This window comes from Sycon ciliatum, chromosome 6 (genome assembly GCF_964019385.1).
Source record: "Sycon ciliatum chromosome 6, ocSycCili1.1, whole genome shotgun sequence".
In the NCBI taxonomy this organism is placed as follows: Eukaryota; Metazoa; Porifera; class Calcarea; order Leucosolenida; family Sycettidae; genus Sycon; species Sycon ciliatum.
The window spans coordinates 6,172,626-6,189,769 of record NC_088648.1 but is presented as its reverse complement, the minus strand read 5'-3'; the positions used below and the strand labels follow the sequence as shown (position 1 = coordinate 6,189,769).

At 54.4% G+C, this 17,144-nt stretch overlaps 1 protein-coding gene across 1 annotated transcript; it reads right to left on the bottom strand.

The window, feature by feature from the left end:
* Positions 1-3,474: 3,474 nt before the first annotated feature.
* On the bottom strand, positions 3,475-15,223 carry LOC135819243 (uncharacterized). The gene is made up of 2 exons (XM_065332414.1): positions 14,368-15,223; positions 3,475-6,633 (listed from the first exon to the last, which is right to left on the bottom strand). Exons 1-2 carry the CDS (start codon positions 14,783-14,785, stop codon positions 3,719-3,721), a joined length of 3,333 nt encoding a protein of 1,110 aa, XP_065188486.1. The 5' UTR covers positions 14,786-15,223; the 3' UTR covers positions 3,475-3,718.
* Positions 15,224-17,144: the final 1,921 nt, after the last annotated feature.

Here is a 17,144-nt window from a genome sequence, read left to right as displayed (position 1 = left end):
AAATGGACTTAATATAGCACAAGGCAGAGCCGCAGCAAATAGCTAAATAACACCAGTTGTGAGAGTGGACCCTATTAGTGGGTACGATAATTATAATGATGGTGTGAATAAGTCCATGATTGAGAAACGAGAGGTACCAGGTTCAAGTCCTGCTTGGAAGCGGAAGGATTTTTCCCACAGTCACTGCGACCCACAGTTAATTGGGAGCTCGTGGCCTGGCATGAGTAAAACATGGATGTGGCAAATGGGATTTAGGCCTTGGCCTCTGGTTGGTGGATCTGATCTATCCTCCCCCACCGTTTAGGAGCCGCATCTGACGCCTGATCATGGGGTGGTGGCGTCCCACGGAAGCGGAAAGGTGGTTCTTGACCAGGGAGTTGTACGACTCCTTGTTCTTGACCTGCCCGTTACGCGAACCCGTCGAATTTTTTTTGGGAATATTATTAAAGTTGGATAGGGAGGGATGGTGGGGAAAGAAACCGTGACTGCTGAAGCACGATCCGTTGTCTGGAAGAGCACAACAGGGCAAGCAGGATTTGTTTTTCTTTTCAGCAAAACGGGCTGGTGCCATTTGTAATAAGTACTTCGTCTAATTCATGTCTAAGAGGCAGCTGGTGCCAACGTTGGAACATCATCATGTAGAGTTATTGGCATGCAATTAGGCAAGTGATGGTTGCACGTCCGAACTCTATTACATGAAGTGACTGAGTGCTGTTGTTGTGGTACAGCACTGTAATAATATTGTCGTCTTGAAAGTGCTGTCCATGTGTTAAAAGCTGCAGTGTGTCCCAGCATCTCTAGCCCGTCAGGAGTGCTGGTCAAGAGAAACCGACAATGTCCGGCCAAGGGCCACCAGTGCACTACGAGTGTCATTGGATGAGGATGCCCCCCCCCCCTCTACAATTGTACATGTTACCCTCTACAGCCATGATTCCTCCTCGCCTCAGTGCCGCTTTTGAGCCCGTTACTCGCAGGCAATATCGACAAACCGCTGGTCACGCATACCAAAATAATTCAAGTGCTAACACCCTCCCCTCAGCATCATTGGCACCTCGAACACTCTCCCGGCTTAACTATTCACCAAACCGCCATCCCTCCAGAGCCTCCAAGCTTTTAACTCAAATCTGCACCACTATCTAGCCATAGGCTTCGGGCCACTGACTCTCTCTCTCTCTTATCTCTCTCTCTCTCTCTCTCTCTCTCTCTCTCTCTCTCTCTCTCTCTCTCTCTCTCTCTCTCTCTCTCTCTCTCTCTCCTCTCTCTCTCTCTCTCTCTCTCTCTCTCTCTCTCTCTCTCTCTCTCTCTCTCTCTCTCTCTCTCTCTCTCTCTCTCTCTCTCTCTCTCTCTCTCTCTCTCTCTCCCTCTCTCTCTTCTCTCTCTCTCTCTCTCTCTCTCTCTCTCTCTCTCTCTCTCTCTCTCTCTCTCTCTCTCTCTCTCTCTCTCTCTCTCTCTCTCTCTCTCTCTCTCTCTCTCTCTCTCTCTCTCTCTCTCTCTCTCTCTCTCTCTCTCTGCCTCTCTCTCTCTCTCTCTCTCTCTCTCTCTCTCTCTCTCTCTCTCTCTCTCTCTCTCTGCCTCTCTGCCTCTCTCTCTCTCTGCCTCTCTGCCTCTCTCGTGGACCAATATCAAGATCCATGATGCTCGCCTACAGTACTACCATTTATGTGTTCCTGCCTGCCCTCCACCGCGGCTGATCATCCCTACATCTTTTGCACTCCCATCCTCACCTTTCACAATATTAGCCCCCACTAGCTCCATTCTGTCTTCTCTCTTTTCACAGTAATTCTCTTTCCATTTTGTCTTTTCTCGTCTTCCTATAAACTCTCAGTCATGGTGCGACACCTCGCGGTACCGCCAGAGACCACAGATCAGCGTTGTGGCTTGCCTCACCACCAAATTAGCTACTTCTGGGAGCTCCTACTCTTCCCATTGTTGTGTTGTCCTGCGTTGTGGGTATATACACGTAAACCAGTATCCTGCTACTTCTCTCCACCCCCCCCCCCTCCCCTCTTATGAGTAGGTTGTGTCAGGTTTTTGTTGTTTTTTATTTGAATTCGCGATACCAAACGGGCAATAAGCCCAATTACATGGAAGCGAATAAAAGAATGCTAAGAATGAGGCATTGGGGTGGATGTTATTTCAAGTGGAAAATACTGATCCCGGGAGGTACTACAAATAGGTACAATGAAAATCTGAAAAGGCCATGGTACTGTCGTTTGCCATGCTGGAAGCAGCTACATGGAGAAGGAAAAACAACAAGAAAGACGTTATATCTCATGTATTGGACAAACAGAGCTAACAGGAAAAGACCGTTCGTTATATGCCTATACGTACTGTCCGTGTGTGTGTGTGGGGGGGGGGGGGGTGTAGGTGGTGACGTCGATAAAACAATTCAAGTACCGGTATTGAAAACGCTTCCCGTCATGCATTTTCTGGTACAGGTAGTAGAGCATGATGATTGTCGCCTAGTAATAATAATTATTTAGTTAGCCAGTGTCACCATGGTCACTGTGGAAACAGCATAGTCTGGGCTGCATTTCGAGCTCTAGGTACCTCTAGAGTCTAGGCTTCGGAGGACGGTAAATTCACCATGCGGGGGGAGTCGAACCCAGAATTCTATTTTCCTTCAGCTTCCTTCAGCTTCCAGTTGTGCTGGTTTCAGCCCTATCCTACGCTGTACCTGCAAAATCTCTCTGATGGCGGAGTCCAGCTTTGTTCTCTACTGGAGTCTGATCTATAGATAAGATTCCTGAGCTGACTTCAAGGATCATAATGTAGTTAGTATGTGACGTTACATCCCGACCCAAGGCACATTCCGCCAGGGCTGTCGTGATACATGTAATAATAACTTTACAGTGAGTGACTGACGACCACGGTATTCGGCCGCATGGCAATTGTGCAGAGTACCATGGTCCGTAGTTCACCAAATCAGCCTGCTATGTAGCATACATCGTGTACATTGTCATTCAATGATTGCTGAACTCCAGGACAGGATAGAGGGAACCAATCTCAAGTGGCTCAGGTGTCTCTTTGCCTTTCATCCATCTATACTTCTCACTACTCGGAGTGAGGGTAACATGGATGCAGCTAACGAGGTTCGCCCCTTTGTCGGGCATTGTTTGTGAGAGTTACCACCTCACCCTCGCCGTTAGGTACTGCATCTGCCACCCTGGTATTACAGGCATGGTGGTGGCCTGGCACAAGCGAAACTTCCTAAGCTGGTTGTGTTTCTCAACGCATGGCCAGTGGTAACGCGGACGTGCATTTAAAAAAAAATTCAATAGCTCCTTTTAATACTCCCAAAAATAAACACCCGTGCACATTCTCTCATGGCGAAAATCTCTGTATTTGTTTTTCGGTGAATTTTTTTCTCACACGACTCCTCTTTATGTATCCAAGAACTGCTTTCAAAACAGCTCATCAAAAGTATTCTCGACCCACAATATTGTAAATGTGTTCTGCACACGAGAACTGGAATAGCGTTCTTTCATCGGGATGATGAAATCTTCACTGGCTGGGGTGGGGGGAGAGGGTCTGCAATCAGTAGGGTGGTAAAGTGAGAAAGAAGCCAACATGCGATAGTATCTCAAAAATGCCTCTGGCTTATCTGCCCAAAATTAAAAGGAAGATTTCAAAACACAATACTCGATCCAAATGAATAGTTGACAGGTACTTCGTACTAGCATCCAAGAAAGTTTTTACACAGTGATCAGTGGACGGTTCATGAGAATGTATCGATGGACAAATATTGGTTAGACGCCAGTGTGTCGATTTGGCTAGCTGTGTTATCCGCAGACTGGCGTCTGGCGTGTGTGTACGCATAGTCGTATGCATGCGCGCCGTCCGAAACTTCCAGATACATCGCCGGCTGTCGCGGAACTACCGAAGGCAGTGTTGGGGGCAGCGGCATGTCAATGGTGTAGGCCACATTTGCGGTCATGTCGATTTCTTCAGACGGCGGCGGTGGTGGTGGGGGCAGTGGCCGTGGTGAGAGTGGCACTGGTGGAGAAGCGACGTTGATCTCAGTGATGCCATCAGCAGTTGGAGCACGCGTCCGTAATGCTGGTCTGGGTGTGGATACAGCCGGCATCATTGCCACATCAACTGTCTCGCTTTCTCTGGTCCGCAGCGAGTCGAGAGATTCATACCTGTGGCCGGTGTCGACATCGGAGCGGATGGTTTTGCTTCCATGGCTGTGCTGCAAAGCTGGAGCTGCATGTGCGGGGAGGTCGGAATCGCCCTCGGCACAATTACGCATGGTGCCTTGAGGTACATCAGTGGCATCCTCATAGTCCACTACACTGCTTGTGGTGGACTTATCATGCTCAGCCGTTGACGGACCAATAATCTCCAGGTAGGTAGTACTCGGTCCTGTAGGTTTGGACTGCAGGAAATCCGACACCGGCTGCAGATAGTCGGAACTATCGTTGTCAACATTTGGCTCAATGTAATCCACCTGACCATCCACAGCTGTCTGAAGGTATTCTATTGATCGACGTCGCACGTCAACTGCTTGATCATACAGAGCTGCATCGCCAGAGTTCATGCCAGCCAATGGCTGAAGACTGCCACTGATGACATCATCACCAGTCGTACTAACCCCTACTCCAAGGGCAGATGATACAGACTTGTTGGCTATGATTACATCATCATCATCATCATCATCATCATTGTCGTCGTACACTGATCTAGCGTACACGTGACCGGGTGCAAGTGGTTTACTGCCCCCAGCGGCGATGCCGAACGACGTATCTATCACGCTGCCCACAACGCTGTCAGGAATGCACGTATCGGTCGTTAGAGCAGATGACGTGGAAGACGGGTGTGGTCTGGTCTTGTGTATTTGAACACTTCCTCGGCGGTGTCGACCACGTCGCACTCTACAGCAGCACACCAGTAACAGCAACACCAGGATCATACCAACGCCAGCGCTGGCTGCAATGATGACGGTAGGGTCGTTAGAGGTATTGTCCACTTCCTCACATCCACCCTGAGCACTGGTGTCCACATCATCGGGGCTATTGCTGCAGGAGACTTTAACAGTGGTGGTCATAGTAGCTGTTGGTATAGGCATACAGTTGAAGCCATCACTTGTGTATGGTGGCAAGCAGAGGCAGGTGAAGGCTGAGAATGTGTTTACGCAAAGTGCCTTCTGCGAACAGTTATGCAGCGTGGCATCGGAGCATTCGTCGATATCCGAGCAAATAAAACCGTCACCTGTAAGACCGGGAGGGCACACACAGCATGGCATGCTGCCATCGGCATGGCACTGTGCGTGTGCGCTACACAGCATGGAGGTAGAGCACACGGTGCACACGCTACCGTCGCCGACCATGGTTGCCCGGCACTCGCAAAGCTCCCCGTTGCCGTGACGAATGCACTGTGATTGGACGTCGCCGCACCTGACGGGCGCGCTGCCATTGCCACTGTCGAGACAGCTCCGCCTCTGGCAGGTATTGTTGACCAGTCGATACTGGACTCCGCACTCGCAGCGTACGTTCGACTCGCTCACAAACGTGCAATGCGCTTTCGGATCGCACGCCAACGGGTGCGCGGAGCAGCTCGCGCAGTGCGTACCGTTGCCGGAGAATCCCGACTGGCAGTTGCACGTGAACTGGCCATCGGTGATGTCGCATGCAGCACTGCGGTGGCAGAACGGCTGGAGTTGGCTGCATGCCGAGTTGTGATAGCACCCATCACCCTCCTTGGTTACGCTACACTGGCAGGTGAAGCCGCCAACGTGATTCACACACGTGGCTCTGGAGATGCAGGGATCGGCCGAACACTCGTCGACATCCAAGCATAGAACTCCGCTACCCGTATACCCAGCCGAGCATGTGCAGTCAAAGCCGCCGGGCATGGTCTCGAGACACTCGCCTCCGCTCAAGGAGCAGTTATGCAAGCCCAACGCGCACTCTGCAATGTCCTGGCATACCGTGGTACCATTGCTTGCATAGCCGTGCATGCACACACACTGGAAACTGCCCACCGTGTTCACGCACTGGCGCTTGTGACTGCGCCGACAGTCGTGCGTTGTCGTGCCCGCACACTCGTCAATGTCCACACACTCACGCACGGCGTCCTCGCGGAATCCCGCCGCGCACACGCACTCGAAGCTGCCGTTGGTGTTACGGCACTCGCGCGCCTCGCTCGTGTTGCAGGTGCTCGCGCTGCTGCCGCCCATCATCAGCTCACACTCGTCCACATCTTCGCAGAGGCGGCCATCACCGCCGGCAGCATTTCCAGTGTACCCGCGTGCACACGCACACACGTACGAGCCGTCCGTGTTGGCACAGACGGCGCTCGGCGGTGCACAGCCGTGGCTGCCCGTGGAGCACTCGTCTATATCGTCGGTGCACAGCAAGCCCTGATAGCCGACGTCTCGACACGGGCACGCGAAGAAGCCGCTGGTGTCCGTGCATGCTTGCTCCGCTGTGCAGTTGTGAAGGCCCTGTGCACATTCGTCTGTATTCACGCATTCCACACCACCACCACCACCACCACCACCACCACCACCACCGCTGCCACTACTGTTGTACCCTGGCAAGCAGTTGCACTCCGCACCGCCTAACACGTCCTGGCACTGAGCCTTGGGTGATGTGCAGAAACCACCAGGTCGAAGACACTCATTCTCATCTGCAAGCACAAAGAAATGAAAGCGGCCTTCCACGGTTACCAGCTGTTCTCTGTACCTTACTTTGGTTGGTTGGTTTGATGTATTTAAAGTCGTACAACAAACAGGCATATCTGCCACCTTATATGAAGACGACTTCTGGCAGTGAAACATTTTTATTTAAAGAGAAAAGAAAAAAAGAAAAGAAAAGATAAGATCAAGAATGTATCATAGTAGACTGAGCATACAGCTAGCCGGAGACTGAGCAAACAGCTAGCCGGAGACTGAGCAAACAGCTAGCCGGAGACTGAGCAAACAGCTAGCCTCCGCATTTTTTTACCTCAGGGGTGTCAGAAGGTATCTTAGTGTGGTGCAGTCAGCCATCTGAAGTACAACTTACTCGCTGGAGAGGGGCGGCTGAGCTGAACGTTTTGGGAATTATGCCCAAATCAGTGTACAGTACCACCTGTGGCTAACGACCACCACCCCTTGGGGCCAGAGACCACCACCCCTTGGGGCCAGAGACCACCACCCCTTGGGGCCAGAGACCACCACCCCTTGGGGCCAGAGACCACCACCCCTTGGGGCCAGGGACCACCACCCCTTGGGGCCAGAGACCACCACCCCTTGGGGCCAGAGACCACCACCCCTTGGGGCCAGAGACCACCACCCCTTGGGGCCAGAGACCACCACCCCTTGGGGCCAGAGACCACCACCCCTTGGGGCCAGAGACCACCACCCCTTGGGGCCAGAGACCACCACCCCTTGGGGCCAGAGACCACCACCCCTTGGGGCCAGAGACCACCACCCCTTGGGGCCAGAGACCACCACCCCTTGGGGCCAGAGACCACCACCCCTTGGGTCCAGAGACCACCACCCCTTACGCCAGAGACCACCACCCCTTGGGGCCAGAGACCACCACCCCTTGGGGCCAGAGACCACCACCCCTTGGGGCCAGAGACCACCACCCCTTGGGTCCAGAGACCACCACCCCTTGGGTCCAGAGACCACCACCCCTTGGGGCCAGAGACCACCACCCCTTGGGTCCAGAGACCACCACCCCTTGGGTCCAGAGACCACCACCCCTTGGGTCCAGAGACCACCACCCCTTGGGGCCAGAGACCACCACCCCTTGGGGCCAGAGACCACCACCCCTTGGGGCCAGGGACCACCACCCCTTGGGGCCAGAGACCACCACCCCTTGGGGCCAGAGACCACCACCCCTTGGGGCCAGAGACCACCACCCCTTGGGGCCAGAGACCACCACCCCTTGGGGCCAGAGACCACCACCCCTTGGGGCCAGAGACCACCACCCCTTGGGGCCAGAGACCACCACCCCTTGAGGCCAGAGACCACCACCCCTTGGGGCCAGAGACCACCACCCCTTGGGGGCCAGAGAGCACCACCCCTTGGGGCCAGAGACCACCACCCCTTGGGGCCAGAGACCACCACCCCTTGGGGCCAGAGACCACCACCCCTTGGGGCCAGAGACCACCACCCCTTGGGGCCAGAGACCACCACCCCTTGGGGCCAGAGACCACCACCCCTTGGGGCCAGAGACCACCACCCCTTGGGGCCAGAGACCACCACCCCTTGGGGCCAGAGACCACCACCCCTTGGGGCCAGAGACCACCACCCCTTGGGGCCAGAGACCACCACCCCTTGGGGCCAGAGACCACCACCCCTTGGGGCCAGAGACCACCACCCCTTGGGGTCAGAGACCACCACCCCTTGGGTCCAGAGACCACCACCCCTTGGGGCCAGAGACCACCACCCCTTGGGTCCAGAGACCACCACCCCTTGGGGCCAGAGACCACCACCCCTCGGGGCCAGAGACCACCACCCCTTGGGGCCAGAGACCACCACCCCTTGGGGCCAGAGACCACCACCCCTTGGGGCCAGAGACCACCACCCCTTGGGGCCAGAGACCACCACCCCTTGGGGCCAGAGACCACCACCCCTTGGGGCCAGAGACCACCACCCGTTGGGGCCAGAGACCACCACCCCCTGGGTCCAGAGACCACCACCCCTTGGGTCCAGAGACCACCACCCCTTGGGGCCAGAGACCACCACCCCTTGGGGCCAGAGACCACCACCCCTTGGGGCCAGAGACCACCACCCCTTGGGGCCAGAGACCACCACCCCTTGGGTCCAGAGACCACCACCCCTTGGGTCCAGAGACCACCACCCCTTGGGGCCAGAGACCACCACCCCTTGGGGCCAGAGACCACCACCCCTTGGGTCCAGAGACCACCACCCCTTGGGTCCAGAGACCACCACCCCTTGGGTCCAGAGACCACCACCCCTTGGGGCCAGAGACCACCACCCCTTGGGGCTAGAGACCACCACCCCTTGGGGCCAGAGACCACCACCCCTTGGGGCCAGAGACCACCACCCCTTGGGTCCAGAGACCACCACCCCTTGGAGCCAGAGACCACCACCCCTTGGGGCCAGAGACCACCACCCCTTGGGGCCAGAGACCACCACCCCTTGGGGCCAGAGACCACCACCCCTTGGGGCCAGAGACCACCACCCCTTGGGGCCAGAGACCACCACCCCTTGGGGCCAGAGACCACCACCCCTTGGGGCCAGAGACCACCACCCCTTGGGGCCAGAGACCACCACCCCTTGGGGCCACAGACCACCACCCCTTGGGGCCACAGACCACCACCCCTTGGGGCCACAGACCACCACCCCTTGGGGCCAGAGACCACCACCCCTTGGGGCCAGAGACCACCACCCCTTGGGGCCAGAGACCACCACCCCTTGGGGCCAGAGACCACCACCCCTTGGGGCCAGAGACCACCACCCCTTGGGGCCAGAGACCACCACCCCTTGGGGCCAGAGACCACCACAACTTGGGGCCAGAGACCACCACCCCTTGGGGCCAGAGACCACCACCCCTTGGGGCCAGAGACCACCACCCCTTGGGGCCAGAGACCACCACCCCTTGGGGCCAGAGACCACCACCCCTTGGGACCAGAGACCACCACCCCTTGGGGCCAGAGACCACCACCCCTTGGGGCCAGAGACCACCACCCCTTGGGGCCAGAGACCACCACCCATCGGGGCCAGAGACCACCACCCCTTGGGGCCAGAGACCACCACCCCTTGGGGCCAGAGACCACCACCCCTTGGGGCCAGAGACCACCACCCCTTGGGGCCAGAGACCACCACCCCTTGGGGCCAGAGACCACCACCCCTTGGGGCCAGAGACCACCACCCCTTGGGGCCAGAGACCACCACCCCTTGGGGCCAGAGACCACCACCCCTTGGGGCCAGAGACCACCACCCCTTGGGGCCAGAGACCACCCCCCCTTGGGGCCAGAGACCACCACCCCTTGGGGCCAGAGACCACCACCCCTTGGGGCCAGAGACCACCACCCCTTGGGGCCAGAGACCACCACCCCTTGGATCCAGAGACCACCACCCCTTGGGGCCAGAGACCACCACCCCTTGGGGGCCAGAGACCACCACCCCTTGGGGCCAGAGACCACCACCCCTTGGGGCCAGAGACCACCACCCCTTGGGTCCAGAGACCACCACCCCATGGGGCCAGAGACCACCACCCCTTGGGGCCAGAGACCACCACCCCTTGGGGCCAGAGACCACCACCCCTTGGGGCCAGAGACCACCACCCTTTGGGGCCAGAGACCACCACCCCTTGGGGCCAGAGACCACCACCCCTTGGGGCCAGAGACCACCACCCCTTGGGGCCAGAGACCACCACCCCTTGGGGCCAGAGACCACCACCTCTTGGGGCCAGAGACCACCACCCCTTGGGGCCAGAGACCACCACCCCTTGGGGCCAGAGACCACCACCCCTTGGGGCCAGAGACCACCACCCCTTGGGGCCAGAGACCACCACCCCTTGGGGCCAGAGACCACCACCCCTTGGGGCCAGAGACCACCACCAGGGGCGTACATAGGGCGGTTCCCGGGATGCCCGGGAACCAGTAAAACAAATTCGATATGGGTACAGAGAATTTTTTGATCCAGTCCCAGCGCTAGTATTAATGCGCTCACAGACTCACAGTGCAACTGCATGTCTGGAGTCCGCCTGCCGGTCCGAGCACTCCGAGGACGGTGACTAGCCCAGGTGTGAAAGTGGTGCTGGGAGTGGGACACAGCGTAGATCTACTGAACTGGGCCATGCCTGAACCCATCATGGGTTCAACAAAGTCTCTAGTCTAGTTACATCGCCGGATTCCTCGATCTCAGAGTCAAATTTTCTTTTGGAGTTTGTTTTGACAAAGTTGGTCGTGTTTTGACGATGCTTTCGCTTTGTGGAAAAGAAAAATGAAGCGTCGACATCCAGAGGGCCAGCGCTCTATTCAGAGCTATTTTGAGCTGCAGGCAAAGTGTGTAGCCAGTGCTAGCGGCGAAGGTCAAGCGATAGATGAGAATGCAGACGCACCTGACGTGCAAGTGAAGTATGCATGCAACGAGCAGCGCTGAGGAAGAAATCGTCGGCGAAGCTGTAGAGCGACCGTTGTTGGAAGCTGCTGGATCATCCAAAACTTACTTCAATGACATGGGAGTGTGTTGGAAGGGATATTCTGAAAGTCGACGTCCACAGTGGAATCCAGTCCCCCGAAATTTGCTGGACAAGGAAAAGATTTCCGTCATCGACAATCATTGTGCGCCACCGCAGGCGAAGGATTTCATTTCCTGTGCGTGTCCAGATGGATGGCAAACAGCGCCACTTTCAACTATCCTTGTTGGAGGAGTTACCCTGGATAGTCTTTTGACAGGCATGCAATGGTGGCTTCTGCTTGCCCTGTGTGATGTTTGCTCCAGATGATTCGAAACTTAGGCAGCTTTCAAGACTGCATGCAATCGTCATGCTGAACAAAACATCCATAAAACGGGGAAAAGTTCAGTCTTTTAAAATCATAAATGCGTAGCAATGACATCGTCCAGCAGCTTGTGGATGGCAATTTCACCTAGTCTGAGGAGAATATGCAGAAACTCTGTGGGGTACGAAAAACAGCACTTCAATTGTGTGTAATGGTTGTTCATCAGTTGGCATGGGAACCACTCCTGGAGGCGAGCGGCGTACGCCCCTGGCCACCCCTTGGGGCCAGAGACCACCACCCCTTGGGGCCAGAGACCACCACCCCTTGGAGCCAGAGACCACCACCCCTTGGGGGCCAGAGACCACCACCCCTTGGGGCCAGAGACCACCACCCCTTGGGGGCCAGAGACCACCACCCCTTGGGGCCAGAGACCACCACCCCTTGGGGGCCAGAGACCACCACCCCGTGGGGCCAGAGACCACCACCCCTTGGGGCCAGAGACCACCACCCCTTGGGGCCAGAGACCACCACCCCTTGGGGCCAGAGACCACCACCCCTTGGGGCCAGAGACCACCACCCCTTGGGGGCCAGAGAGCACCACCCCTTGGGGCCAGAGACCACCACCCCTTGGGGGCCAGAGACCACCACCCCTTGGGGGCCAGAGACCACCACCCCTTGGGGCCAGAGACCACCACCCCTTGGGGGCCAGAGACCACCACCCCGTGGGGCCAGAGACCACCACCTCTTGGGGCCAGAGACCACCACTCCGTCGGGCCAGAGAAAGCTGTCTTTAGTGCCAGGTGTCCTTAGTTAGAGGTAGGCAGCGCAAAACCATTATATGAATGTGAGACCGTCCGTGCCTGGCAAAGAGGTCTGTAGTACCAGGCTGGTCCCTAGTCACGGTGGTCTTTGGTGACAGGTTTGACTGCATTTTATTAATTCACGGGGTGCCTGGGGTGTTGCACAAGGTATCGTCGGTCAATACCGTAGTGACCGTACCGTGTCCGAAGCCCCTGATTTTCTATGCTGAGCACTTGTGCAGGGAGCATATTCAGGGACTTGTGCGGGGAGCATATTCAGGGACTTGTGCGGGGAGCATATTCAGGGACTTGTGCGGGGAGCATATTCAGGGACTTGTGCGGGGAGCATATTCAGGGACTTGTGCGGGGAGCATATTCAGGGACTTGTGCGGGGAGCATATTCAGGGACTTGTGCGGGGAGCATATTCAGGGACTTGTGCGGGGAGCATATTCAGGGACTTTGAGTGTGTTCCTATGTACACATAGGGGCCGATGAGCAAAATCAATAGTTTCCTCGATTTCCTTTACCTGCAGAAAGTGTGGATTGGTGGTTGGGGGCGGAAAGTATACAGTGGGTCATTTTGAAAATACAACCAGTGAGGCTGAATCAAAGCCAAAACTGCAGTCGTTCGTCTCTTTCATTTCGTTTTGTTGGAGAAGGTCTGATGGAGCAGTTGGCGGGGGTGGGATCGACTTGAAAGTGCTACGTCACAACCAAGCCGAAGGCACGACCACACTGACATTTTAGTCTACTAACTTAGACTCGGGGTTGCTACTTGTAGTACAATGGGCGTACTACAATGAAGTCTTATCTTCACTGCACTAGCTGCCAGTCTGAGTGAGTGCGTTCGATTATGCCCGCGAATCGATTCATGAATCGATTCGCGCTATTCACATCACCCCATGTGAATAGGGTGAATGGTTTCCGAATTGATTCCAGGGCTCTAACCAGATTTGTTAATCCAGCACTCTCCCTAATCCAGCAGAATTTCCGTAGCATAAATGCTGCCGGATTATAAAAGGGAGCACTGTGACCAGTCCTTGGTGGAAAATGCTGGAAAATGACAGATTCTGCTCGAAAACCAGTGAAATTGGAGCAATACGAAACTTATGGCAGGCACTCCTTGCTCCATTTCTATATCCACACACCAAACATGCATGAAACATGCTCGAAAAGTAACTAAATCTTGGAAAGATTTCTGCGGCCAATACTGTATCCAGCAAGGGCTGACTGTGCCAATGTGAACATGCAGCGGTAGACTACACAAACTGGATTTGTACGATTGCATGATCATACAGTGTGAGGGGCTGTGTATGGGGTGGCATCCAATGATCACAAGCACTGGTTGCCAGTGGTTGGCCACGCCATACAAAGTTTGCACAATGACGTCATTCCCATGAACACTGATGTAATTATTTATAGTGGTATGCACGAGTAGTCGGGTACCCGTGAGGACCTTGAGGTAGACGGGTACAGAATAGTACCCGAAAACCCGAAGTCGCAGCTGACATCATGTACAGTGCACGTGTACACATTCATGTAATACTCCGCATTTATTTTATTACAAGCAATACATGGCTGGGGTGGCCAATGACCACTTTGTGTGACGATTGCAGCGTTTTTATAGCCAACCACGGCATGTCTACCCAGTGTGTAAGGGAAGGGATGCATTGTGCCGTTACCATGGAAACACTACCCGATCGGGTACCCGTGCTACCCGATCATCCCTAATTATTTACATAAACACCAGTGCCAATACAGATCTGCATCCACAATATCTGCAGTTCACTCCTCTCTGACATGTTCTCCCTTCGCCGTGACTGCGCTCACACAGATAGAGTAACCCGCGGCCAAGTCAATTATTCCCTTTCCTTACCCATTGTGCAAGCTCAAGCTGGATACCGATCTATTTCATTCCTTGGTGCTGACCGCTTTAATGCGCTTCCCGAATCCCTAGCTTCGCACAAATCATATCCCCAATTCATTTCGCCAGGAGCTTAACAATTTCATTAATCTTGGGCACCCTGTAAGAAGACCTTAGGGTCTGTTGGGAATGCCCAAGTAAAATGATAAAATACAATACAAATACAAAAATACAAATCTGATGTAGTCCACGTGACAACTACACACATGACTCGACTATACTCTTAGTCTTACCTATGGTAATAGATGCTAGAGCAGACGCTGAAAAGGTCTCATTCATAAATGTGGCAGGCGTCGCACTGATATTAGCTGTGCACCCATAGTCGAATCCGCTGAGATCCATGCTCCAGACGAGATTGGTCAGCCTGGCTCGCTCCTGGTACTCGCCGGAAAACGCGACCAGTGATCCAGTGGGCAGACCAAAATGACTCTCCCACTGGACATCAGAGAGGAACTCGCCGTTCGTGGCCACGCATAGCAGACTGACGAAAGCACCATCGCTGACTGTGACCTGACCTGGAAGAATTGCCAGACTCGGCACGGGTATGTTTGGTGTCGCAGGCTTAGCGCAGAGCGTGACGAGAATGCCTGCAATGAAGACGAGGTGCAGAACGGACAAGTTTCCGGTGGTGAGGGTTTTGAGCCTTTCCATCGTTGCACCGCGCGTAGATCTACGGCAGCCACCTCGACTATCCACGGACCCACCACTTTTACCCTCGCTACGCAGAGAACCACGCACACACACACACACACACACACACACACACACACACACACACACACACACACACACCTACGGGTACGGCCGGACGTGATCCACCGTCACAAGCGCGAACCGACAGATCTCCGGCTTCGTGCCACCGTCATGACTACCGCACGTCTTCGTTTGGGCGCGAGAGGAAAGCACCTTCGGCTGAGCTGAGCTCTGGGAGGCCAACCACGTAAAGAGATACCGGTATCACGTCTACAGCTTCGTGCACTGCTGGGCGCAACATCACGCGGCGCAACTCTAGAATTTTGGAATCAAATACAGATCTAGAATGTTGCGGACGAGAGCTGCTTCTTTCTATAAAATTTAAAAGTTGTTTATGCAGCTCAAGTCACTCTAAGTCTAACTCTAGGTAAAGATATGATCATCTGACCTGAGCCGACTAGATCGATGAGGCTCTTTGGACTCTTGAGTCTGGACCGTCAAGGCATCATGCGTGACACGGTCGTCGGCTGAAGTGAAGTGCTCAAAGCTCATGGTAATATCACGTGCATACACACTCGACTCCCGAGTCCCGTTGAAAACTTCAAAAGTCCTTGGGACAGGGATAATGATATGAGGCTCAGGTCTTGCTGATAATATGCACAGCTCAATGAAATCCAATCGTGTGAGTCAAGTACTAACATTAGTAGATCTACGCGCCGCGCTGGTCGCTATGCTGACTGGCAAGCAGTGGAATGTTCTCCGGTGCAGGGTGCAAAGGTGACTCTCTGGATCGGATTTTCATTGAGCAAACACTGTGTAGACATCTACAGTCAGGCATATGTACTGCCCTCGAGGCAGGAGATGGTTAGACACAGGACGGGGCCCCGGGGTTGAAAACAGGACCGGGCTCAACATTCACTTTCTCTCCTTGATATATTCACCAGCAAACATAATTATCACAGTGAGAGTACAATGTGTTTACTCCGAGTCCGAGGCTCCGAGCCAAATTGTCATGGCTCTGCGATGACCAGAAGTGCCATATCCAGTGGTCCCTCTGTAATCCGGCACCATTTGTGCCACGGGAAATCGGCTGGATTAGGGAGGGTGCTGGATTAACTAATCGGATTTACTGCTGCAATGTGTACGAAGAGGACATTTTGACTACTAAAAATTGTGCTGGTTTATCGAGGATGCTGGTTTATAAAGTGCTGGATTAGAGAGGGACGACTGTACATGTATACCAGGCAGGTGAGTTTTTGACGGGCTGTAAGTCTATCTGCTGTTTCGCACTGCAACTTACTTGATTTATACTGGAAGACGTTTTCCGAAAATCAACGTTGGCTCAACCGATTTCGAGGTGACATAGCGTTCAACACACCTTTATCTACTCCTCGGCAACTAGTCAAAAGCTGGAAATACCGGGATGAACAGAAGACACAAAGAAACATCTTGTCTTTGCACGAAAATGGAGATCGCTGGCATCTCCACCACTAGTTTGTCGCGGTTTGTGCCAGCAGCTGCTTCTTCTTGTCGCAGGGACTGTAAACAGCGGCTCGCGTCTCGCCAATAAAGCTTGCTTGAAAGCGTGTTACAGTGGTGTAGTTGGTTCATAACTCGTTCCCATGTGTTTTCTTCTCTTTTTAATACATGTATTGATTATTTTCATTAATTTGAGGGAAAGTTGTAAGCCGGAAAATGCTGAAGGAACTATTGGCCGCCACCATCAGGACTCGAAGCAGCGGTCCTCGCTTTTGCAGTTTTGGCCCGCGATGCTCTACCACTAAGTTACATTGTAGGGTGTTGTCCTTGTATGTTTGCAGATATTGGCCGAGGGCATCATCCAGTGCTTGGCCCAAACTGCGTAGACCGACAGGTACACTGTACATGTACACGTACATGTACAGGTACGGCAGGCAGGCAATGGCTGTACCACCAGATGCAGATCATCATCAATTTTATACTATCGCTCCAGCAGAATTTCTCGCTTGGGCTGCACATTGGGCTAGTACGAGGGCGTTACACCTCTGAAATTGTGAAAAGGATAGAAAAGACGTGGAACATTGCCACAGAGCATCTACGTGTAGGAAGAAAACAGATGGGAACGAGTTATGAAGCTAACTCCAGGAATCCCTCAATCGATCCATATTCGGTGTAATCTTGAAGACTTCTCATGCACACGACTTCAGCAGTGTTGACACTCACTTGGAGAAGGACTATACTATAGTGGAGATACGGATATTAGTAATGTCAGGTGCGTGTTGTTGAGACGTTGTGATACGAGGGTCTTGATAATGGAAGTGGCGACACTCGACATACT

Coding starts and splice junctions, on each gene's coding strand:
- LOC135819243 (XM_065332414.1), bottom strand. CDS start 14,785: ATGGAAAGGCTCAAAACCCTCACCACCGGAAACTTGTCCGTTCTGCAC. Junction 6,634..14,367: donor TCTAGCATCTATTACCATAG/GTAAGACTAAGA, acceptor TTGTGCTTGCAG/ATGAGAATGAGTGTCTTCGA.